The sequence below is a fragment of the Crocodylus siamensis genome, chromosome 11 (genome assembly GCF_052110815.1).
Source record: "Crocodylus siamensis isolate JL-2025a chromosome 11, ASM5211081v1, whole genome shotgun sequence".
NCBI lineage: Eukaryota > Metazoa > Chordata > Crocodylia > Crocodylidae > Crocodylus > Crocodylus siamensis.
This window is the reverse complement of record NC_143405.1, coordinates 48,343,849-48,369,560: the sequence shown is the minus strand read 5'-3', so window position 1 is coordinate 48,369,560 and position 25,712 is coordinate 48,343,849. Positions and strand designations below refer to the sequence as shown.

The following is a 25,712-nucleotide window of genomic DNA, read 5'->3' as shown; positions in this document are numbered from 1 at the left end:
GCCAGCAAAGGTGACACCAGTGGTCTGCCCAAACTGGGAGGTGGACAGCTGGGACAAAGGTGAGGTGGCAAAGTCAGAACATGGGAAGCTAAAGACCGTCAAAAGTGTCAGGCAGTTCAGTGAACCAGTGGAGTGCTCTTGAATCTGGGGTCATGGTAAAAGCAAGAGACTGAGGTCTCCAAAGCTGCCAAGGAGAGGCAGCATTTCTGACCAGTTCACAAGCAGTATTCACTGGCTCTGAACATTGCAGGAAACAGAGAAAGAACAATGGAGGCTGCAGGCCACACAGGTGGACCTCCAGGAGGAGGAGGAGGAGAGCTTCAATTGGAAGAGGAGACCTCTGTCACTTCAGCTCCATCCGGTCTTTCTTCAGTTCTGGCAATAACCCCCAAGAACCCAAATCACAGAAATAAAAGGATACAGTACAATGCGCTCTCAGATATATTCGTACAAAGATCCCAGAGAGCTTTTAAACAGCTGAGGGCACTAGTGAGAGGAAGTTTTCTGTTTATGCCAAACTTCATTTTATTTATTTTACAAACAAAAATATACATGACTCTGTTTTCAATCTCCCCTTCCCTGCCCAACACAGACAAGCGCTTCGGCCCACAGACCACAGCCAGGGCTGGTCTCTGAAGCACTACATACACACAGACATACAGCGGGAATACGGTCAGTCCTTGACCTAGTGTGGAAGCTCCTTAGCAGCACAATGTGGGACATATCAAGGAAACACTGGACTTCGGGGGGGAAGCGGTGGGGGGATACTTGTCCCATCCAGAAAGGAGTGGATGGATGCACTTGGCAGCTGGTCCTTCTGCATTTCGATCAGCCAATGACAGGCAGAATTCACAGACTGCTCTTACTTCACTTGGGAAGAGACACAAGCAAGCCTTCATTTTCAGAGTCCTGGACTCTCATCCTTTGTTCTTCATGACTGGACAATTCTGTCCCCCACCCAGAACAAGATCCTCCTACTCCCGAGTCGGCTTGTACAGCCCTGCCTACACAGCAGAAATTATGCTCAAGTTCCCCACTGTTGCTAACAGTGGTTCATCTCCAAGGGCTTCAGCCACCAGAGCAGCAGTCACGCAGACAGGCCACCAGCCATTCAGACACCCTGCTCTCAGTCACCTAACCCTGTTCTCATCAGCCCCCACAGACCGCTATACCGGGGTCCCAATGCAGCTAATGCCAGCTACAGTAGGAAGCTACAAGGTTTCCCTGGTGGGATAAAGGCCCATCTGGACAAGAGCTCAATAAAAATCTCAGAGCACATTCCCAGGCACCTGCTGTTGTCATCACCACATGCTGTGGAAGTCTACAAGGCTCTGAGGAGCCAACATGGTGCAATGAGGTCTCTTTAAAAAGTAAATACAAATAATAAAGTAAAAAGTATATTTACACTTAAACCAAGTGTCTCTCCCTTTGGGTCCCAGGGCTGCTTAGAGACCCGATGGCTAGAAAACAAAGGGAACAGAATACCCTGGCCCTCACAGCGAGGGTGTGCTCATCAACTAGAGAAGCCAAGTGCCTGCATGGCTGCAGCAATATACACACACTCCCTATTGTCACCCCTCAGGCTTCCCACTCCCTCATTTGGGAACACTTGGAAGCGAACTACACCCTCTAACCTCTTTCAGGATTCAAACCCATACTCCAGCACCACACAACAGGAAGGATATTTGCTTCCTTAACTATCCCCAACTGCCAGGATCCAGAAATCAGCAGTCAAAGAAGAGACCCATAAAATTCATACATGTTGAAAACAACCTCAACTTGCCATTTCCAATTAAATGCAGCTAATTCGCATATCAGATCCTCCACGTACCTGGAGGTCTCCAGTCAGAACAGCATTTCTAATGCTACCAACATAAATCTATTCACCACTGGTGAGTGCAAATCGCATCCCAGAGGTCCCACAAGCCCAGCTATGGAAGCCTTAAGTAGAACAGCCATGGGGTAGGAATGCAATGGGGTTCATGTCAGGCTGGTCAGATGTAATCCCTTCTTTCCAAGTAGAAGAGGTTAATGGCAAGACCTCAGAGAATCTTCATACAGACCAGCAAGGAAGTCCAAAGTCATACAGTTTTTAAACGTATCCAGCTACAGCACCTATTCAGGCCAGTGTGATTGTGCCAGGGGCCCAAGCTACAACACAGCACAGATCAAGAGAAGCTGCTACAGAAGCAGTAGCAGTTTGCCTACTTCCCATTTATCTCCCAAGCTAGAACACTCTAGCCACTTTGTTGGCTTCCCAGACCTCTCCAGGTATGGGATTCTAGCAGCTGAGGCTCATCTTCGGCTTTCGCTCTGCCTCAGGCCTCTGATCTCCTCTGCAGCCTTCATTTTCAGAGCCAGCCTTCTCCTCTGTAGCCCTCTTGGAGCGGGGGGACCCTCCAAAGCAGAGCACAGATCTGCAGCATGCCCACATGGCCAGTCTGAGTGTGAAAACTCAACCCCAATTCAGTGTAAAGCACATAACTGCATGTCACGAAGTCAGGCTGCAAGTCCAGTTATACAGCAGCACATTCTTCAGAGATGCTTCCTCAGTTGTTTCGTCTCGGTTGACCAGCCATGTTAGGTCTTTTACAATCCCCCTATTCTTTACTCAGGATATATCAGTCTCACAAGCCTGTAAAATACGACCCTGGTCTCGGGGCACATTTAACAGTTCAATCATCATTGTATTTCCCCACTCCACCCCTCACCCCCTTCCCCAGCTAAACACTCAATGCAATTCCCATCATACTGCATTTCAAAATTTGTATCTGTATCAACCAGTTCTGGGAGCAGCTCTGCTTTTCCAAGCTTCCTCACCAGACACTGCTATTGCTAAGAGCTTGAGCAGGTTGATTATAATACTATTTGGGAAGGTGGGCCTGCTGAGAAAGCCCAAAGTGCCCCTGGGTCCACGCACAGAAAGCTTCCTCTGGCTGTTCTGGTGCCCAAATCTCAGTCCATGCACCCCAAACCCACCCACCTCCCAGTCAAATAAGTGCTTTCAGACTTCCAAAGAGGAAAGTGGATCATCAAGGCCCATCTTCTGGGTCTCATCCATCTCTGGAACACTCAGGAAGGTTCTGCACAAAGGTATTTGTGAATACAGCTGGTCTAGGCCATTTTCACGTGAAGACAGCGCATGTCCTTCTGGGAGGGTCGGAGGAGTTGTCTGTTTTGTTCCACAATGGGATGACAACACCCCAAGGAAAGAGGGGAAAGCCACACCAAATAGCTGAGGATCAATTTCCGATGCACATCCTAGCAACTGTGGGATCAGAGAGGTTGGAAGGAAGGGAATGAGGCATTGCAAAAAGGGGGTGTGGGTTGCTTCACACATTGATGGCTTTCCAACGGTCACTATCAATGCTGTTGATGCTGCCCACGTGGTAGGGCATAGAGGCAACATCATCCAGGTAGGCTGTGGTGTCAATTTGGGTGCTGGAGTAGAAGCTGGAATCCATGCCCTCTTTCTTGGCCACAGCGTAGGCATGGGGGAGGTGCACATCAACATCCTCAGGTTCATCCACTTGGCATTTGTAGGAGAAAAGGATCTTTGGCTCAGACCTGGAGTCAGGAAGAAGGAAAGAAAGAAAGAGAGTTAGAAAGCTGGTGAAGGTGGCGTCATGTCAGCACACTGACCTCTCCAGCTGAGAAGCAGCAACAACATGGAACCCCACACTTAGGGACCATTGGCCACATCATATGAACTCCACCATCCCCTCACCAGGAGGGTGCAGGACCAAAGCAGCAGGGGGTGGCACAGCTCTGGGGCAAAGTACATCGACAGAGCTATGGCTGGACAACCAGGGCTGTAAGTAGCTACGTGGGATATTTGTTCTTATTTTTACTACAGTGCACAAACTTCCTCAATGCAAATGATGAGGTCCTGATGCCAAAGTCACCAGTGGGTACTCTGCCATCATCTCCAATTGAATGGGATTCATGGGACTTGAAAGGTTTGGATCAGGACATTTGTCTCAAAAGTAGAGATTTCCATCTAGAGCCAATACCAAACTTTGCTCCTTTCAGACTGCAAAGCAGAGAGCAGAGCAACAGTTCAGCCCCATGAAGATTTAGGAATCTGCTGCTTCCTGTTTATCAGCATGCTTGTACAGTTTGATCTGATCTGTTCAGGAGACATCAGTAGGGTGAAGACACTGCACTGCCTCCAGCAGGCCACACGGGGGCACCTCAAATCCGAGAATCACGCTTCAGCCGTTCTCAACTTCTCAGGGGAGCTCTCGCAAAATGTCAGCTCTTAACCTTCACTTGGGGTTTTTTGGGGGGTTTTTTGACTACAGAAAAATAATAGAGCAATTCTTCTGTTGTAAAGGATTCAAAGACCACAGCAGGTCAGAGCATGTTTGACAGTCTGGATTCCTATGTGAAATCTCTGTGAATCATGTACAGGCCTTTGCACACCTAACAGTGAATCCAGGAGCCATGTTCTCTACTTAATCCAACTGTGGGAATCAATCACGCACAAAACACTTGACTAGCCAACTCCTCAGTACCTAACAGTGAGTGCAGACATCAACAACTCAGCTCCTCATGAGGAACTGGCATGTTTCCCATTTTATAGGGGAATGGAGCGTCAGAGAGAGGAAGAGACTTGACCAAGGTTACAGAGGCAGTGGCAGAGCTAGGTTCTGTTCCTGAGGTCCAACCATGGCTTTTATTTTACAATTGAGGGAAGTGAGAGACTAAGCAAGGTAAAAGAACTCCCATCTACTTACCCAAAGAAACCTTTCAGGAATGCCACGTAAATGAGAGGCGCGAAGAAGCTGAAGTAGAGGAATGTTGTGGCATCAACACAGCTGTCAGAGGCAAGAGGAAACATGAAGTTGTTAGCATCTCCTCACAGTATACAAAATGGTTCCTGTGTGTAATAAGCAAACCCATGCCTTCAGGAAGGGGTCCCATTCTCTCCCAAGGATCCAAGGCACTGTGTGGGAGGCAGAAGGCAACATCTTCTACTAACTAACCATGCTCCCTTGGCCCAGATGAACAAGTTCTACCCCCAATGCTTTGCAGTTTCTCTCAGCCCAGAAAGTCCCTGCTCAGCCACAGGAGAGCCCTGTCCAAAGAATGCCATATTCCCAGCATAAAACAGACATCTCTGTGCTATTTCTGCATCTCCTGAGCGTGACCTCTCACTGGAAAACCCCAGGCAAAATGAAGCCAAGGGCTGGTCCTCACTGCTGATTCAGAGCTGCCCCTCCCTAACACAGTAGGGGAATATGGAGAACACTTCTTGGAGGAGCTCTGCACATGCTTCCCTTACAACAGTGCAGCTTTGTCCTGTGTATTTCACAGAGAGGCATCTTGACAGTATTATTGTTAAACCTATGCCCACCGCTTTGTTTAAGGGCAGCAGGGACATTCCTTCTGTTCCACTTATGATTGTAGGTAAGCAAACTTCTCTGCTACCCCTAAATAAAGACTCATATTAAATAAGTCTTGGCTAACTGAGCAACAGACTTTTCTTCCAGCTGAGGATGCTGACAGAACCAGTCCCCCTGCCATACGTACCACAGTCCTTCTATGATATCCACGCAGAGGAGGGCACTGCCCAGGCCTTGCAGGAGATTCATCAGGGCAAGAATTCCAGCATAGACATAAAAACTCCTCCTCGCTGTGGGAGAGACAAGGACGCAAGGATGAAAAAATATCAGGTTCACCAGCCCCAGCTAAGCAGTTTATGATAGCTGCTACCAGCTGAAGGAGGTGGCACAGCCTAGAGACATGTCTCCAACTGCTGTTAGAAGAGACAGAGCTCTGGAAAGCTTGGGAACTACTTAAAGATCAACACCCCATATTTCTTCTCTCTATTGCCGGTAGCACCGTTGGAGGTCAGGAAGTGAAACAGCCACATACTATGACACTTATGGAGGAAACCACAGATTCACATGCCAAGCAGCAGCAGGGGACTCCAACGGCTGTTGTTAGAATAACAGGCACAAGCCTATCACTGCTGAACACATGCACCTAGCGTTGCTGGCCTGTGACTGAACCAAAAGAGGCACTGTGGGTCAGCAGGGGAGTAAAAGCGGAGTTAGTAAAACAGCACAGAAGACCAAAGTAGGAAAAGCAAAGGATGCTATGGGTCCATACTGAGGGGCATCAGCAGCACTGGGAATGTTTAGGAGTGGAGTAGCAAGGGGTACTGCAGATATGAACTAAATTGAGCTGAGGACACTTGCATTGGCTCGCAGCAGGCATACTTTGGTAAGCACTGCACCAAAGTACAGTATTTAAAGAACTGGCTAGAAGCTTCCAAACAGCCTAGAAAGCCTGAAACTTTCCCCTCTCAGTAGCTGTACTCCAAGACGGTACAACCTGTGGTAGACGGGTCATATTCAACCTGGGGGGAAGCGAGCAGTGGAGTCCCCCAGGGCTTGGTCCTTGGGCCCACGCTGTTCAATTTCTTCATCAGTGATTTGGACGCCAGGATGAAAAGCACCCTGTTTAAATTTGCTGATGATACCAAAATTTGGGGTGAGGTGAGCACGCTAGTAGGGAGGGAAAGACTGCAGCAAGACCTGGATAGGTTACAGGGGTGGGCTAACAAAAACAGGATGCATTTCAATACTGACAAGTGCAGGGTGCTGTACTTGGGCAGTAGTAACCAGCAGCACATGTATAAGATGGGAAACTCCCTTCTTGAGAGCATGAAAGCAGAAAGGGATCTTGGAGTCATTACTTACTTCAAGATGAACATGGGCCGACAATGCAAGGTCACAGTTGGCAGGGCTAACCGGACCTTGTTGTGCATCCACAGGTGCATCTCAAGCAGGGCCAAGGAGGTGATCCCCCTCATCTATGCAATAGTGGTCAGGCCACAGCTGGGGTACTATGTCCAGTTCTGTGCGCCCCATTTCAGGAGGGATGTGGACAACATGGAGAGGGTCCAGAGGAGGGTCACCCGCATGATCCAGGGACAACAGGGCAGTCCCTACAATGAGAGACTGTGGGACCTGATCCTGTTCAGCCTTCACAAGAGAAGGCTAAAAGGGGGACCAGAAGGGTTTGGGAGAGGCCTTGTTTCCCCTAGCACGCCCTGGCATAACAAGGAATAACAGCCACAAGTTGTTGGAGAGGAGGCTTAGATCAGACATCCGTAAGAACTACTTCACTGTCAGGGCGGCTAGGATCTGGAACCAACTTCCAAGGGAAGTGGTGCTGGCTCCTACCCTGGGGGTCTTTAAGAGGAGGCTTGATGCCTACCTAGCTGGGATCATTTGAGCCCAGTTTTTTCTCCTGCCCAGGCAGGGGGTTGGACTTGAAGATCTACAAGGTCCCTTCCGACCCCACTTCTATGATTCTATGAACCTCAAGTGCTACTCAAGGAACTTTCATTAAGAAGTCAAGCCCTCCTGCTTGTAGTAGATTTTTTTAGATGCACTAACAAGGACAAACACATTATACCTCCCTCCCAGTGGAAGAGCCAGCCAGTCTTTTAATTCAATGTTCTAGCTGCCACAGTGGGGATGTGAACAATCCCTCCCACCCTGTCTATCATCTTACATTTCAGTCCCTCCCACCTGAGATGTAGCATTTTGAAGGGACTCCACCATTCAGGAATTAGCCACTTAAAGAGCCCCAAAGCAACCTTTCTTTTGCCATAGAAGCCCATGAGCGCCTCACTGTGCCAGGCCATTCTATCTGCCAGCATGGAAAACCCAAGCCAAAGCTACAATAACTAACCCATCTAAAGAACACCTTGCACTGTGGAGTTTTACTAAGTTTGAGGAGCCAGCCAACCTCCCAGTTTCCTGCCAGGCACCCACTACCCAGATACTTAGAAAAGGGGGGCAGGCAGGTATTTATTGGCAAGAGCCCTAGTTGCTGAAACCCTTTACTCCTACCCACATGCCCCTGTTCCCCACACTGGCCAAATACAATACCAACAGCCTGATGAGGCCACTCACATGGCAGAGAAATCCGGTCTTTCAGCGGAGTTTTTGGAAGAATCACTACCAAGCTATAGACCTGTTGAGGGAGAAAGAGAACTTAGTCTCTGCCCTGTGCATGACAGAATTTAATAGTGCAAGTTTCAAAGGAATGGGTCGGTGGGTGGATTAGTCTAAAGCCACAGACAGTAGTTGTGGGTATTCGACAGTTCATTATGCTACAGGGGTTTCCCTTTGCATGCTGAGAAGTTGGAAAGGCATGGAAGTCCCCAGGCAGAGCTTGAATTCAGCTGTCAGGACCTGGTCCACTCTTAGCCTGATCTCTCTTTAATCTTCATGGCTCTCTGCCCTATCACAAACACCAGCTCCTAGGAGCTCCAGCTCTACACTGGACCTGGAAGTCACAGACTAAGCAGGTATACGTAAAGAGCCAGGGGCTGTCCATCTGCCTGGGGAGCCTGACTGCTTGCACCCAATTCTCATCATTTCATTTAAAAGATAAGGGAGGTAAGCGGAGATATCAAGGTACAGCTGCTGAAGAGAAGATACCAACCCAAACTATCCTTCCATTTGGCTAGGGTGGGGGGTATAAGCCATGTACTCACCAGAAAGAAGAAACAGGAGCTGGCGAGCCAGAAGTGTCTCCCTCCGTGGCCATAGATGTTGAAGTCTTCTGCAGAGAGGTGGGAATCAGGGTACAGGATTTCCAGAGTCCCCTGAGGGAGAAAAGGCGCTCAGCACTTTGGCTTTCACAGAACCCATCATCCCTCCACTGACACAGGATATCTGCATTCACAGAAGCTCAGATAACTGCTGACCTTGCCACTCAACTCCACCTCTTGCACTGCTCAGATGTGGTCTTTAGCCAACTTGGACTCAACTAAAAGAAGAGTAGGTAGAATATAGGCAAGAAACCAAGGAACCCCAGGATTTCAACAGGGCAGGATAGGGTGTCCATTTATGAACAGATGAGCGCCTGGCCAAATGCAAAGTGTAGTTGCAGGCTGTTGCAATGGAAGAATTTTTCCCTGGGGCAGAGGGATCAGCAGCACCTTTTGGCTTTGGAGAAAAGTCCCCCCTCATCATGACCTCCTAGAAGACAAAATGACGGGAAGGCAGGAGACCAGATTGCAGGGACCACTGAAATGGCAAGTATTCCATTCCTGCCTCCAGAACTGGCACTTCCCACTGCACTGCCCAAGCTAAAAACTCCTGCCCGTGTACAGAGCTGGGAAAGGAAACCCAGTCTCGTTTACTCAGATCCCACTGGAAGACAGCTATGGCTGTATACAGACAGAGGTGTGGCACTCCCTGGACAGTTACTAAATCCAGATATAGCTTAGCCACTTGATATTTAATGAAGCTCTTGCAGTGTATCATGTAGCAGTGATCAGCTCTGTTGCCTCCGAGAGAGCGCCTGAACACCGAACAATTGTCTTCCTGTTACCCCAGTGCTGCCCCAGACAAAAGCCATTCCAGAGGGCTGGCTACCACCACTGGTGAAGAGAAGAATAGGCCCAGACACACACTACATTGTTCAGAGAGAGACACACAGCTAATATTCTGAGCTCGCAAACTAGCTAGGAACTCACTGGCGAGGAACAGCTCTCAGCTCAGCAAGAGACAGGAGAGGAGAGGCTGCAAGGGTCCTGATGGGCAGCCCCGCTTCTCCATCTTGTGTGGATTTGGAACCTTTTCCCTAGATGCAAGAGACTCCTATTTCCCTGTCCCCTCAATGAGTCAGCCCCCAGCAACTTCATATTTTATTTCCTGTCCTCCACTGTGCCAGCCTGGAGTGTGGAACCAATCAAATGTCCTAGAGGCAAAAGGTTCTTGCTACATCACCATTCTCAAGACATTCTGCATCCCACCAAACACTTGTGGGATGGAGCTTAGTCTAAGCTAGGCGTAGCCAACCTGTGGCATGGGTACCGCAAGTGGCACATGGCATAACAGGGAGAGGACAGGCAGCACAGGAGCAAATTGGTCAGGAAGCAGAAAGCACAGCAGCACCTTGGGAAGGGATCACAGGGAAGGAAGCAGAAAGCAGAGTAGCACATCAAGTAGGGGATGGAGGTAAGAATAGCACTCAGGAGGGCACAGGGCTTGATTTGTGGCATGCTGCCCAAAATGTCGTCCCCTGCTGATCTAAAGCCATCTTCCTTCTCCCATGAACCATTCTCTCCAAAGCAACAGGCCAGTTTCTCCAGAGGAGGCCAGATCTTGTCAAGCAAGCACGGTTTCACTCCAAGACGTGGCCTTTTCCTTTGTCTGCCCCAACATCCTCACCTGGGTGACAGAGTAGGCCAGAGACAGCACCGTGGTGATGGCCAAGACACGTTTAATACTGGACTTGCTCTCAAGATGACCTGAAAGGAGCAAGGATAGATCATTCCCCAAGTCATTCCAGTCCTAGTAATACTGAGCACCCAAGGACCTGCTAGGGCACCAAAAACTGTTTGGCATCCCCCTAAGACCACAAGAGGTTACAGCTCACCACCCCAGGAAGCCATACTGCCACCCAGACTGCTTAGCCTCCCTCAGACAGACAACCCAGAACATGACGGTAACAGGACACGAGGCTTTGGCTCTGCTTCATCCCCATCCCCTACACTAGGAAAGCACCTAGGCCCTCCCACCACAGTTACAAAATCTGGAGCAAGCTACAGCCTGGCCAGTGAAAAGCTTCTAGAAGAACCTCCCCTTAATCAACTCCAAAGCAACTTCATCTGCTCCAGGCTCTGAGCCCCCAGGTGATGGAGACCCACTGCTCAGTTGCTGCAGCAAGGGGCATCACAGATGCTCCTACAGATACACAGACAACCTTGGAGAGTACCCACACTGAGCAGCTGGAACTGAGCCACAAACAGGCACCAGAGAAGGCTTTGTTCAGCCCCTGCTGTCAAGAGGAAAGCACCAAGAGGAGGCAAGGTAAAAAGGTCCCCAGAGGAATCCTCCTCCCACAGGAAATGGGGTTCAAGCAGCCTCCCCTCCCACTTTAGCATCACCAGGTATGTGTAGGTGAATCCTGTGTTGGTGCTTGGAGTACTAGGTACTGCATGAGTCACTTAGGAAACCACATGCATGTTAGGCCCCAGGCCACTTCCCCATGAATCTCACACATGGTCTGACTAGTCCAGTCATCTCGTGTCCAACACGACTGACCCTCACCCCTCCCCAGCTCTTGCCCAGGGTGTGCACACAGCCTCTGTGGAAGGGAAGAGGCCTTGGGAGCAGGAAGCCACCTACCAAAGGCGAGGCCTAGGATCACCACACTCAGCTCAATGGCCAGAAGGAAGAAGCGCGTGATCTCCCACAGGATCTGCAAAGCAACAGGAACCAGGCAGGCAGGGTCAGAAGGAACAGAGACACAGGGAAGTTTATACAGCAAAACTCTTCCCATTTCCTTTATGAAAGGAAATTCCACTCCCCCGGGGGAGACCCTTTGCCTTGAGGCGCGGCACTCCAGACCCTCCCCACACCCAGCACTTAAGATGAAGCAAGCAGCCACGGTTCAGCACAGCTGAAGCCATTCCCCCTAGTGGCAGGGGTGGGACCTCTGCTGCATAGCCAACCCAGGCAGCTTGCATCTTCATCAGCTCAAAAATTAGGAATAAAGGGCTTATTCTGTGGCCAACTTATTGCTAGGGAAACAGCAACACCCTGCTTTCTCCTAATGCCACTGCTCAAAGCAGAATGACTATATAACCCTCCCCCATCATGGCAGATAATGCTTATTTCTTCATGTTATGCATGGGGAAGCCAGAGCACAGGGAGATGAAGTAACAACCCTCCCCTCCCCCCGCCCAGTGTTACACAAGGGGGTAATGGAATATCTGTATCCAGGAGACCCAATGAGCAAACTCCTGCTCTAAACCTTGACCCATACTGCCTCCCTCAGAATATGCCAAATCCTTTAAAAAAAAAAAAAATACTGCAATATTTAGGGAAACAAGATAACAAGTCCTCCAAAATCAGGCTGTTATATGCCCAGGCATAAAGCTATCCCTCCACAGCATGTTATTTGCTATGAACAGAAGCTAGTTTGGAAGAGCTTTTTTAAAGTGCAGTCTAACAGCCTATTTTCACTTTCAAAAGCTCCATGATAGACACCCCCCACCAGGCAACAAGCTGAAAAGGATATCTGCTTTGCTTCAGGACTTCTAAGCAAAGGATATCACACAGAAGGGAGAGCTAGAGAGAGGCACAGTTTCTCTCAAAACATTTAATTCCTTATTTACCATATTTACTAGAACAGATGACCATGATTATAAAACAACCTCTCAATAATTAATCTGATATATGGAAAATGTATGCATTTGTTTAAATTCTCCAGGGGTGCAGGTTATAGCCGTGTTGGTCTAAGGACACAAGCAGACAAGGTCCTTTAGGTAAATCCAATATCTTTTATTAGACCTACTCAAATAGCTGGAAAAATTCTTCTTAGCAAGCTTTCAGGCACAAACACCCTTTGTCAGGCTGGCAAAAGGTGTCTGTGCCCAAAAGCTTGGCAAGTCAAATTTTTCCAACTATTTGAGTTGGTCTAATAAAAGATACCGGATTTATCCAAAGAAACTGATTTCCTTATAATTTTCCAGGTACAGAATATCATTATTGGAAATTTGCTTTGAATCTGTCCCCCTCCCACTGCTACAGCAGGGAAAAAAAATCTGGGGAATCAGGTAACCCCTTTGCTTTGTTTTCCCTCAACTTTTTCCCCTAGCAGCCCCTTCCTTCCCCCTCTCCTTAACTTTCCCTAAGCACATGGAAATGAGACACAAATTTGAAAAGTGTCCTTGATATTAAACATGGGTGCAGCATTTTGCATAACACCCATACACTCAGTTCACCTAGAATTGCTTCATGTTACCTTTTTTTCTTTTTTTTAAAACTGCTGCAAGTCCATAAATACATTTTTGAGCAGCACTTTGGCACCTACTTATATGTAGTACAAGCTATACATGTTCTTAACCCAAAATCAAAGACTCATGATTAACCATACAGTTCACTGGGCTGAGCCCCAGCAGAGTCAACAGCATTTTAAGCCGTGGTGACCCCATAGCTTGGCAGCCCTCAGTATCTGTGTGTACTCCAGATACTTCCCACAAAGGATCCATGTGCTAATTAGGCTCCACTCATGGCTGCAAGTGGGTGTTCTTGTCATGAGTCCTGGGATGCTCCTAAAATGTATATGCAGATAGGGCTCAGGGCAACCTGGTCTGGCTTCACCTCATAAAGGGCAGGGCCACACTAATCACATGTGCCAAGCTAGGGGGGCAGGGGAAGGGGCAAATGAATTCTAGATGAATTGTTTGGGGCCCTATTTGGTGATGTTTGTCAGGCATCTAAGACTGGTGAAGAAATAGGAATCATTAGAAATGAGGAGATAAAGGCAGAGTTCAGCTGTGGAACTGAAGAAGAGGTCAAAATGTCATGCAATGTAGTGGCTCACCACGACTTGAAAAAGACTTGGTGCTGAGGGGGAAGTGTGCTTAATGGGCACTACCACATTTTATTCAGATGAGCTGCACTATTCTATCCTTGTAGGTTCCCATCAGTGGGCATGTAGAACCATGGCTGTGCGGTGTGATTTTGTAATGGGAATGAGAATGATGTAACCCTAAAAGGTGTGTTTTTGGACTATCACGCAAGCCACAGCGGCATAGGTATATATACATGTTTATACTTAAAATTTATAGAAATAAATATTTTTGCAACAACAACAAAAATGTAAATCAGCATGTTTGTCCAATATGAGGCATGTGTTTTCTAGTCATGCTCAGTGTTGGCTGCATTTAATTAACTTCATAGCTCATTCCCATTCCTGAACACATGCTACTTTTGGCATCAATTTAATGATAGCCTATGTATTTAAGGCAGTTTCCTTGTATGCAAGTGTAAGCTAAGGGGCTTTTTTTCTCCTGCTGATTAGAGAGAAAAAACTTGTCTTGTATTTGGGTAAATACGGTAACCTGCAGATTTAAAGCCATGCAATGAAAGTAAAGGTAAACAGGGTCCCAGAGAGTAGTGCACTGAGGAGCTATGACAGCCATGACAAAACACTAGAGAGAAAAGGTATGCAGGAAAGACTCTCATGCCTCCTCCTGAGGTTCACCTAGCTAAGGAGATTACAGCACAGGTGTTGCCAGGGGCTAACAAACTGAGGGGAGATGCATCTTGGCATTCAAAACACGTCTTGGCAATCAAACACAAACCACATCCACTCCTGCCTCTCATGATGGAGATTTTGCTACAGCATGCCTGGGGAAGCAGGGAAGTTCATTGTTCTGTGGCTCTGGGTGCTGGAATCATTTAAAGAGAGTTGTCAAAGCAGCATTCCACAGTACTCAATAGCCGTGAGCACTGCAGATAAAACATCATGAGGAAGCTACTACTTATCTTTCAAGCCAGACCTGAACAATGACTCCAGAAGGACACTCACCTTATCGGCCACTGTAGCAGTATCAGAGGCACTGACTGTCATAGAGACAACGGCCCGTGCAATCCCAACCAATGCCACCACAAAGACCTAAGAAAAGACAGCCAGAGTGAGCTGGTACCAGTGTGTTGCATGGTGACCATCAGGAATTTTACTCCAGTGACCCTTTTCCCTGGCTGGAAGCCCAGCTGATGGAGTTCAAGACTTCCAAGCTGGTGACTCAAGCCAGACCCCTGGTGATGGCCTCCCAGAGCCAAAGCCTAACTGCAGGATGACTACAATATAGGCAGCAGACTCTGGCCCCAGTAAAAAGTAAACATCCAACTTTCTAGCCCATCAAAGCAACTGTGAAGGAAGCCTCATCGAGTCTTTCTACTCAGTGCCCTTGGGGGCATTATATGGAATGGGGAGATGTTCACACAGGGCAGAGATGCTAATCTCCTCCTTTCTGCCACTTCAGTCAAAAAAATGTCAAGCCAACAAAAAAGAAACAGTACTTCAGATTATGATGGCCTGGGCTGCCTCGGGACATAGACCTCTCCCAGATCGCCGATCCACCAGATCAGCCAACAGACCCTACATCCACAAGAGGATTGCGGAGCTCTGCTCTTTCACTAAATGCTGGTAACCTTTAGGGATGCAGAAGATAAGAGATCAGCTCAGGCCAAGGACTTCAGAGTCTCTTACGTGGCACAGTATAGTGTAGCAGAGAGTCAAGCTGGCTCAGGAACTGGAAACCTTCTAGCTACTATAGCATGGAGCTTTGAGTTGACTAATTTACCTCATCACCATATGCTTTCGGTATCCAAACTAACCCTTTTAGAGCTAGGTCAAGTATCTCCATACTATACCACAGGCACAATCTTTCCAAGCAGAGCTGCCAGCTTCACAGTATGTTAACCTAACACTCTAGGAATGAAATAACTAATCTGTTCACAATAGGTAGAAGTCAGATTTGATGGACTCTCTCACAACCTGAAGTTTTCTTTCCCTGACAGTGGTGGGCAAAGCTGGTCAGCTCACAGAGCACCCTGAACAGGCTCCCTGAAGTGTACCGCTTACTACAGGTCTTTATAGCACCTTTCCCCTATAGAGTGAGGCAGGGAAAAATCCCCAAATGCTCCAAGCCACCAGTATAAGAGCTGTGTCCTTGTCTGCAGCATAGAAACTGAATCCTCCTTGCTCATGCTTTGAAAGGCCAGAAATGTGCTCTCTCCAAAGCTTGCACTAATTTTTAGTTAACAAACCCAACCAACTGCCTCCTCTACTTCCCTTCTCCTCTCCCCCACAAAAATTGCACGTCCCAAAGACATAACTTTTCTCCACATAGGATTCAAGAAGGGGTAAAAAGAAACATGTTTGGCATCTAGCTTGTCCCCAGTTTGCTGTCCCCAAGCCCTGCAAGAGGGAGATCATATATTTGTTCTTTACGGACAAGAGCAAACTAGTTACCTGAAAAGAATCACCAGCATACTGATCCTAACCACAAAGAAAATATTCATGTCCTCATCTTCCTAAGGATATGCCCCAGATGACTAAAACTGGATAGAAATGATTCCCACAGTCCACGCTGCTGCTGGGATAGTCGCTGCTCCTCACTTGGACAAAGCCAACAGACTTACCAGTTTCACTTTTGTTTCTTCCCTTTAGTTTCTCAGAGTTTCAATTTCCACTAACTCCCAGTGGGACTATTCGTAGTGCTGACACCACAGCACACAATTTAAATCCAGACTGAAAACCTCTCCCCAGGGCGTTTAAAAATTCTGAATGCATTACATATGCATTAGGTCGTTCAAAGATTCCCTTCCCCTCCCCTCACTCCTGACCTCTGGAGCTTGCACTCTGACAGCACCATGCACAGCTCAGAGTTTCTGATTACAGGCTCCATCTTCTAGGCTTGCCACTATCTGGGCCTCAATTTTATCTGCTTCCTGGGTTTTTTCTTTTTTTTTTTTTTTTTTTTTTTATCTATTGTAACTGATGACCAGGTTGAGGTCTAGGAGGTGTTTACTCACTCTTCTCCTGTACAGACTTTTCTTTCAACCAAGTTGAGCTCTGCCTCACAGAATGCTGCAGTGGTGCTGAATTCACTCAACTGATGAGCAGGCATATACCACTGCTTCGAGACAGCCAGAGGCCAGACTGCTCACCTGAGCAGGAGTGTTGTGAACTGCACCCAGGAGCTTTAAGAATCTGGTTGGATTAAGTGTCCACCATGCTCCCAGAGGTGCTCAGCGAGCTAAATGATATTCAGAAACCACTAGAGACTTCCGTAGCACAAGCAGAGGCTGCACGTGCTGCCTTAAACTGGGGAGAGTCTTGTTTCCCTACACATTTGGGAAACAAGACGCACCTGCCTATTCCTTCTGCTTCCACCTCCAACTTCACATCAACAAGACTCAGTGATGACTCCTTCGAACCCAAAGGAAGGGCCACCCTGCAAGAACAGATGGTCACTTTCCTGGACCCTCAAGGAGGGCCTTGCAGTCTTGGGACCTCCAGTTCCAGCTCTCTAATCAAGTTAGGGCGTTCTACAAAAGCGCTGGTAAGGACTGACACCTGCTAACATCATGACAATTCGTTTGCTGCCATTTCAATTCCAGTCCCTCAGTAAGAAGTTAGTTTTCTTTTAACTAGGACTGACTACAAAAGAAAGCAACTGGAAGAGAAGACACGAGAGACCAGATATCAAAACAAAGAGATAAAATATGGGGATAGGTTTAAAGTAGGTCCCTTTGAGGTCATGAAAGACCCAACCCAGAATCTGAAATCCAGATATCCCTACTGTCCAGGAGGAACAGAATTCACACTGGGAAGCCCAGTGCCCATTTATTACACCGTGCCTTAGTTTTAAGCTGTCCATATGCTTTTGCAAAAGATTTTACTCAGTAGGGATCTGAAAAAAGCCTAGTCATCCAATCAGAAGTGTTCTGGGAAGGGGAGTTGTCCCTCCCCCATCAGGTCAGAGTACGCATACCCATACTTACCAGTATATAAAAAGTAGTGAAGATGGGACTGGAGGTGACACGGATTTTGGCCCTGGCAGAGGGCAGTTTCCAGAGAAGAAAGACAAAGAAGAGTACATTGGGAACCAGGAGCAGGAGGTCCCAGTACCGGACTCTGCAGAGAGAGAAGCAGGATTAACAAATATTTGCAAAATCTCCCAATGCAGAGGCAGACACCAGTCCCTTAATCCTGAAAGGCCCTTGTCCCTGGATAATACCAGGCTCCAGCCCCAGCTCCCAACTCTCACCTGGATTTCCCAATGTCCTCGTAAAGTAGAAGTAGGCACTTGTGCGGCACAGTGATGTTGGTATCATTGATTGACTGTGTGGTCACAGGGGACAGAGCCGTCACATTAGCCGGCACTGTTACCAAAGCAGTGGAATGCGTGACGTTGTCATACGCAGAGAACCTCACCACCGACGTCACAGATGGGAACATGCTGTCTCCTTTCTGGCCACAGAGAAAAAAAATTAAGGTTACATGCAGTGGGGGTTAAAGCCAAGTGTGATACAACACAGGACGATTAAGACAGGAAAAAGCAACATCTGAGTCAGAGAAACAGAAAAGTATGTCCACAAAGTAGTCACAGCCTACTCTTTACAGCAAATTATTATTGTCGCTAGCAGAAAGGCTGTATCGCACAACAGAGCAGAGTGTCTCTTGTCCCTCCCCCAGAGCAGAAAAGACAGGAATCCCGTCTTCGACCAGGATGACAGGAACCTTCCAGACACCGCTGACTAATCCAGATTAGATGAGGTGACTTGCAAGCCCTGCTCCACAGCTCCCTGATATTTAACAAGCTCTTGGGCCTGCAGGAAACTTTACTCTGTAGCTTCACTCGTTGGCCCTTACCTAGTACCTGTTGCTAATGCCAGCCTCCCTAGTCTGTGCTAGGGGGCAAGTGGCATATATCTACTTAGACGGGACTCCATAGACTTTTTGCTTTCATAAAGCACCACTAGCGTAATGACAATATCCTAGCTGCATCTTATACCCTGCATTCTCTTTGAGTCCTTCCAAACCATGCCAACGGCTCTGATTCTAAAACCCATAACAGGGCTCCATTCCCTTCTACGGCCTGTTGCATCTAGGGCTGCACAAACACTTTACCCCGATCAATAAACACAAGCTTTCACTGCTCCTGGGACATAAGCTAGCATCATTATTGCTAATCTGTAGAGGCAGAAGGTGAAGGAGAGTTATTCAGTAACTTCTGTGAGGTCACACTAGAAAACAGAGGGAAACCCAGTGGGAGCACCCAGGAGCCCTGGCTCACAGTTACTCCTTCCCTCCCCTGTGCCATGCCGCTTCCATAGCATCTTCAAAGAAGGCAAGATAACAACTTGCTCTCCACCCCCTGTTGAAACCTATCAGACCTGCCCTCCCTGAAAGCAGGGTCACTGGTACACCTGCAGGCCTTGTGGCTGCTCCAGCTGGGATATCAGCTGTCAGCCCTAGAAGTGGGGACGGGGGAGATGGCAAATTCTCCCACACAGCAAAGAAACCCCATTTACCTCCCATCCATGGGGCTGAACTGGTGGAAAGCAGGTGAAAATTCTGCTTTGGGACCGCTGGTAAGAGCCCCACCACACCCCAAGCTTGCCGGTGCTCCAGGGCACTATACTCACAGATGCAAGGCCCCATCATCGGCTCCCAGCTGGACTCATGGCCCCAGGCAACTCCCTCCTCTGTGCTGGAGTTTCTTCTCCTGTAAAAGAAGGAACCACCGTGCTAGTAACATGTCTTATGATCCCCAGATACCAGGCACCATAATGTCACAGTACCGCTCCCTCCAGGATTCCCCTCCCCTGGGTGGAGCTGCCACAAAACACACTGGGATTTTTTAAGAGCCACCACCTGCTGTCATCACAAGGACGCAGGTCCTTGGGGGATTTAGAGTGCCCTGGCTGCCTGTTCCCTGTAGCTAATCCAGGATTAAATCTCAACAAAATTCCCCCTCATTTGAACAACAACCAGCATTGTGGATGCTGCAGTCTGCATGAGAAAGGCAAGCAAGAAAGTCTTCATGCTTCTTGCTGACTGCTGGAGCCTATGGCTAGACATGGTCCCAGCTACGGGAGGCAGAGGCCCAGCTCTGTGGCACCTGCTTTGGAGCTCAGGTTTTGTCCTCCCCAGGGGCAGCCAGCTCAACACCGCCCCGTTCTTCTCCGAAGCTGGGACCGTTGCCAGGCCCTGGGAGGGGACATGGGCGGGGGGAGCTTCCTGCTGACATAGCTGCTTCTGATTCCTCCATTGTAACAGGTCCTCTGTGGGCTGGGGTTTTCTTTAAGGCTATGGTAGGTCAAACTGCATTAGAGATGTCATTTTAAACAAACACAGCACTGGGACGATCAGCTTTGTGCTGAGGTGGCAGCTTCTCCACTAGAAAGCCCAGCTCTGGCAAAAGTCCCAGCCACTGACCTTCACATTGGGGAGCTCCCGTCTCCTCCCCTAAAGAGGTACGTTATGCTCCTCCCTTCAGCCTCTCCAGTTCTTAAGCACCAAATCCCTGCATCACTGAGAAAGACATTTCTCTCTAGTGACTTACCTATGTCTTGCTACTCTGAGATCTCTCAGAAGCCTCTCGACTCTGAGGGTATAAATAGATGTGGCCAATGAAGTGGGTCATCTGTGCCAGGACATGTCCCAGCACAGCTGATCCACTTCATCGGGAAAACCACGCGTCACCTGTTGTCCTGCAGGATCAATGGCTAATGTGTTCCCTACCTGCCGAGACACGCTGCAGGGGACTGGTGGTCCCAGCCCCAGGATTGCACAGGGAAGAATTCAACCTCAGAAAGCTCATGTGTATCTGGGGAATCCCAGATGGGGAAAGCCAGGCAGGCACTCCCAGGATAGCTGGAGAGTGCTCTCCTACCTTAAAGCAAAGAGACATCCGTCACAAAACAGTGGCACAAATTAATACCACCTATGTCACGACCACAAATTTGGGGCATTTGTGGAGTGATAAAGGCATGGACATCTGCTTGCTTGCCTTCTGTACCCCCTCAAAAATGTTTATGGTGGCACAAAGGTGTCTATTTCCAACCTGAGAAAGGCTGCAGAAAAGGAAGGCGGGTGGATATGACTGCACTCAACTTATGCCTAACTTTTTAACAAGGTGGGAAGAGGAGGAAAGAGAAACTCAGGAAGCATAGAGAAACGAGGGGAAACCATGAGCCAACAACCCTGCAATGCTCTGCTCTCTGCTGCTTCATTCACTCTACCACTGACTTATGTGGCCAGCATAATTTCAGCTCTGCTTCCCAAACTACTGAGGGAAAGTTATTTTTCCTCCTTTGCAACAACTGTGCTTAGACACTCCCCAGTGTGGTTGATGCCGTTTCCGAGATAAGAACTGCCCTCACCACTCTGCTAACAAGACCACTTTTCAACACAGTTGTTACCACAGAGCCTTTAATGGTGAAAACAAGGCCATTTTTGTAAACAGTATTTTCCAGAATTTACCCTGCCCCTTTTGCTTAATTGCTACACGCTCCTTTCACTCCAGAACCAGCTCATGAGGTGGGGATTTTCCATCCAGTGACAAAGGCCATTTCCCCATCCCCTCCTACTTTCAATATCACATACATTTTTTTTCCCAGAAAAGTTAAAAGAGACTTTCCCATGACCTAAGAAAAATCAAGCCAAAGTAGCTGCCTGAAGAGTAACCCCAGCCCACAACAACAACCGGGGAAGAAATCTCCTTGCCTGTATCCTCCCTCAGCTTGGGGGATGCCTTCATGCACAGGAAGGAGATGGGAAGAAGGCAATGCTCTCATGATAGGACCCACAGCAAAGCAGCCTGCATTTCACAGGGTTGGGATGTTGCACAGGGGGAAGCAGGATGGCCATCGCCTTCAAGCACCTAAAGGACTTGGATGTAGGAACAAATCAGCTGCAGCCTGGCCCCTTTATGCTACATAAAGGGGCCAGAGCACAGTCGAGGCCTGAGTGCCAGCTATCAGAGCATTTCCTCAGGGTAAGCAGTATAGGAGACAGGCACAAGGCTGCCTCGAAGGGCCACCCATCTCCAACCCTTGGCATACAACAGCCACAAGACACAGCACTGCAATGATCCCAGGTGCCAGCAGTAACTCAGGCCCCCAGACCTGCCTGCTACACTAGTCAGCTTGGAGTAACAAAGCCCTGTCCCCCCCAAACAATACAACGAACATTACAATGCCTCGTCGGAGCATCAGTTCCCCACCTGTGAAATAGAGTGAGGACTGGTGAGGCTAATTTCATTTCAGCCTGTAATGTATGCCAGGATCTTCAGAAGAGAGAAACAGGAGAAGTGCAAGGTACTGTTACATGCCCTCAGGAATGGAAGTTCTCCAGCTCTGCCATTTGAGCTCATCTGATTTACTACAGTAGCAGGCCTGTTTCTGAACACCTCTACTTCTTGCCTTTTCTAAGGTAAGGGTTAACAACAGAAGCACTGTTCTTTCACACGCAAGTGTTACCATAGCCATCTGTTTCAGCACCATCTCCTTCCCAGATTTAATACCCTTATTGTACACATATTTTTGCTCCACCTTAGCTACGAGCAATTTTCAGTTGATAGCATGCTTGCAGAATGCATGCAGTTTAGCTTCAGTTAACCAGGAATACCTGGAGCCTAAGCACATTAGGAATGGCACTCTTGAATGACAACACTGAGCGCCACAATAAAAAGCCTCATTAAGAAAAACGGCATGCGAACCCTTGACTGATTTCAAGACCAACATGTTGCTTGCCTCCAGAAAAGAAAATCACCTAAAATAGATCTCCCACAGAACCATTTGAAAAACAAATCTCAGCTTCATCCTTGTGCCCACATGGAGCCCCTGTGTAACATTAAGATATTACTATTTAATAAGAACGTGGGTCCAGTGTTTAAATGCAGAAACTTCAGATTAGATACTTCGTTCTATATTTAGGTACCTACATATGCAAACTAACTGAGTCACTGAGCAGCTACAGCTCCCCCCAAAAAAGTCTGAAGACCCCTTTGAAACGTCTATGTAGACATCTAACTTAAGGCACCCACATTCAGAACTGCTGATCTTAAAAAAAAAAAGAAGCAGCAGCATACTCCAAATGAAAAGTTCAGCTGAAAGCCTGCAAGAGATCACAAGATCTAGTTCATGGTCAACGAGTCAGCCATAACAACAGCTTGATTTGTGAATATTAGGCTAGGCCACTGTTTTATAAATAGAGATAGAAGGCAGGGTAAATGTGCACCTCACAGATTAACCAGAAGTAGTATATGTGTATACACACAACAAGCTTTATGGGGTGAAGTTCACAGCTCACAAAATCTGGTGCCACACACACACACTTTGATTAATCTATAAGGTGCAAATCTACCCTGCTTTCTGCTTGACTTCAGACTAAGGAGCCTAGCCATCTCTCTCCTTTTCAGGTACAGGTTCCAGGATAAGGAATGTCTACCATGCTTCTCCCTCCTCATAGGCTAATGCTGCATGCCGGCTAGCAAGGACCTCTAAAGTAACAGTCTTTGCATGTACCAATGCAGCGTCCTCAAAACAGTGATGCGCAAATATTCACAAGCAATGTGGCCACAACCCACGCGCTGCTGAGTGAGCTATGAGCATTTTCCTGAACTGGGACAAGCCACTATGGCCTACCTGCTGCCCAGGACATTGGCTGCATTGCCAACAGAAAAGACTTGCCTCTCCTGAAACAAGTTCACAGGCGGTTTTTCAAGGCTTCTAGGCACACGGCTGAGATCTCTCCAGTGGTATGGACCATGCTGGGCACAAATGCTGTGCTGCTACGTGCTCCTTGCAGGTTAAGTCAAAAGAAAAGCTTGCCTATGTCTACCCCAACCATGAGGGCCCAATAAAAGAGACAGACAAAGGTAGTCTTGTTAATCTGAAGTCAAGGAGAAGGCAGAGTAGGTTTGCACCTTATAGACCAATGGTTCTCAATCATTTTTAGGCTCAGCAAACCCTGGAGAAAGTGCCAGCTTATAGCTTTTACTTGTGTTTTGACGACAGAAACACAAAAGAGCAATTCTTCTGGTGCATAGACTTGAAAAAGACCCCGACAAGTCTGAATGTTTTTAATATTTGTGGATTCTTGTTGAAATCTGTAAGTTATTTTGAGAATCATGTCTCCCCACCTAAGAGCGCTGACAGTGTGGCACCCCATGGCACCTGTGACAGGATCTCAGGGGACCCTAGCCAGCCGCAGCACCCTGGCAGAGGACCACGGGTACAAGCTCACCAAAGCACATCCTTTTACACCATCTGATGGAGTGAGCTTGGACTCAGGAAATCTTGTGCTAGAGATACATACACGTTTAGATATATTACACACACATCTATATATAGTCAGGTATCCAGGTTGTAGCTGTGTTGGTCTAGAGGAAAAAGCAATCAGGACTCGTAGTGGAGATGATATCTTGAACAACAAGGTTCTTGCACAAAAATGCCTTAATTGCAATTACAGATTTTTTTTTTTGCAAAAATCTTGTTGCTCTAATACAAGATATCATCTCCACTACGAGTCCTGATGTCTATATATATGAACATGCACTATACACATACACACACATATTCTATACACACGTGCATTTCTATCTACACACACACATACATATCTATATAACACACATTACACGCACCCATAAACATGTGCTCATATAGATACACATACATACCCCTATTATAGATACACACACACACGTGCCCATATAGATACATGCACGCACCCATAAACACACCGATTATAGATACACATGCACCCATGTAAGTGTGTGTGTATTATATACACACACAAATATACATACATGCACATTATGTACATGTATCTATATATACATACATCTATAGATACCCACACTATCATACACACATACACCCATATAGATACACACACCATATGGATACACACGCAGCCACACATATGCCCATACGGACACATGCACACACCTATTATAGATGCACACGCACCCATATAGATAAACACGCACACCTAGATACACACACGGGTGTCCACACACACACACCCAGATAGATATGACCACGCACACGCCTAAACACACAGAGATGCGCACCCCCGATCACGCGTGTCCTTACACACACATTACACGCGTCTATAGACGAACACACACATCTTACCCCCGCACACACGTACACGCCCGCACAATGTGCACACGCGTCTACACCCCCCAGCGCCCGGCCCCGGCCCCGGCCCCGGCCCCGGCCCGGTACCTGCAGCGCGCAGGACGCGGCTCCGCTCGGCCATGCCCCGGCCCCGGCCCCGACCCGACGCTTCCTCCCGCGCGTCCGGGGAGTGTCACTCAAGAGCCTCCCGGCCAGGGAGCCGCAACAGCGGCCCCGCGCCACCTCCTCCGGGCGGGGCTGGCGCCCGCGCGCTACAAGAAGACGGCGCGTGACCCAGCAGCGCCCCCAGGCTCCTCTCCCCTCTGGAGGGAGGTGGGGGAGGGCCTTTTTCGGTTACGCCCAGATTGACTTTTGACAGAGACTCCCTGGGCGCGAGCCCGCTCCACCAGTCCGGAGGCGCTAACCCAAAGAAGGTGGGGGGGGAGGGGAAGGGAGTGCTGAAACAGTCGCGAGAGCCAATAGGAGCCGCCGGGAGGCGGGACTCGAAGCACTGGATTGTCAGAGGCTTAAAGGGGCCGCGCTGCGCCATGGACTGCGAGTGTTTGCAGGGGGCTGTGTCAGGGAAGGGGTCATCTGCCCCAAAGCACTGGTGTGTCCCAGCCACAGCCAGGGAGCAGCGGCCAGACCAGGCTCATCCCCTGTAGGCCATATTCAATGCATGGCTCTCCCCGCATTCCTAGGCCACATGTCCATGAGTTGTGCCTGCTTTTTTGGGGGGGCGACCCTGTCCCTTCCTATGTGTTAGGGCAGATAATGTTACACCCAGGTTGCCTCTGGGGGCTTTTATTTGATTAGAAGTACAAGGGAAGCCAAAGCAAGTTTCTCCAGACCAGAAGCCGGTTTATAGAGATGTTATCCACCAGGCAATATGACCAAAGCAGCTCCATACAGCAGAGTTTTGGGGGGGTTTTAATTCATATATTTTGTGTTCCAGGTCAAATCAGTTCTAAATTGTATCGACTGAGCAGCACTCAGCCCTTCCAAAAACTGTATCAATTGAGCAGGCAGAACTCAATCATTCTAAACACCATGAATGGTGCTACAACCGGCGAGCATCCTCCATCGCAGGCTCCCACCCCAGGAATTCAGATACCCCAGAACTGTTGGCAGGCATCCTACCTACAGCAGAGATTTTTTTTCCCCATATTCCAAGCCAAGTCAGCCCAATCAAATTCCAAATCTGAGAGTCAGTCCAGAATCATAAGTGGCCCTACT

At 48.3% G+C, this 25,712-nt stretch overlaps 1 protein-coding gene across 1 annotated transcript; it reads right to left on the bottom strand.

Moving 5' to 3' along the window:
* Positions 1-497: 497 nt before the first annotated feature.
* Positions 498-24,868, bottom strand: TPRA1 (transmembrane protein adipocyte associated 1). Its single transcript, XM_090022242.1, has 12 exons — positions 24,585-24,868; positions 18,990-19,069; positions 17,609-17,811; positions 17,343-17,475; positions 14,359-14,445; positions 11,166-11,238; positions 10,206-10,285; positions 8,522-8,632; positions 7,935-7,995; positions 5,536-5,638; positions 4,740-4,820; positions 498-3,567 (listed from the first exon to the last, which is right to left on the bottom strand). The coding sequence occupies exons 3-12, from the start codon at positions 17,797-17,799 to the stop codon at positions 3,333-3,335; spliced, it is 1,155 nt and encodes a 384-aa protein (XP_089878368.1). The 5' UTR covers positions 17,800-17,811; positions 18,990-19,069; positions 24,585-24,868; the 3' UTR covers positions 498-3,332.
* Positions 24,869-25,712: the final 844 nt, after the last annotated feature.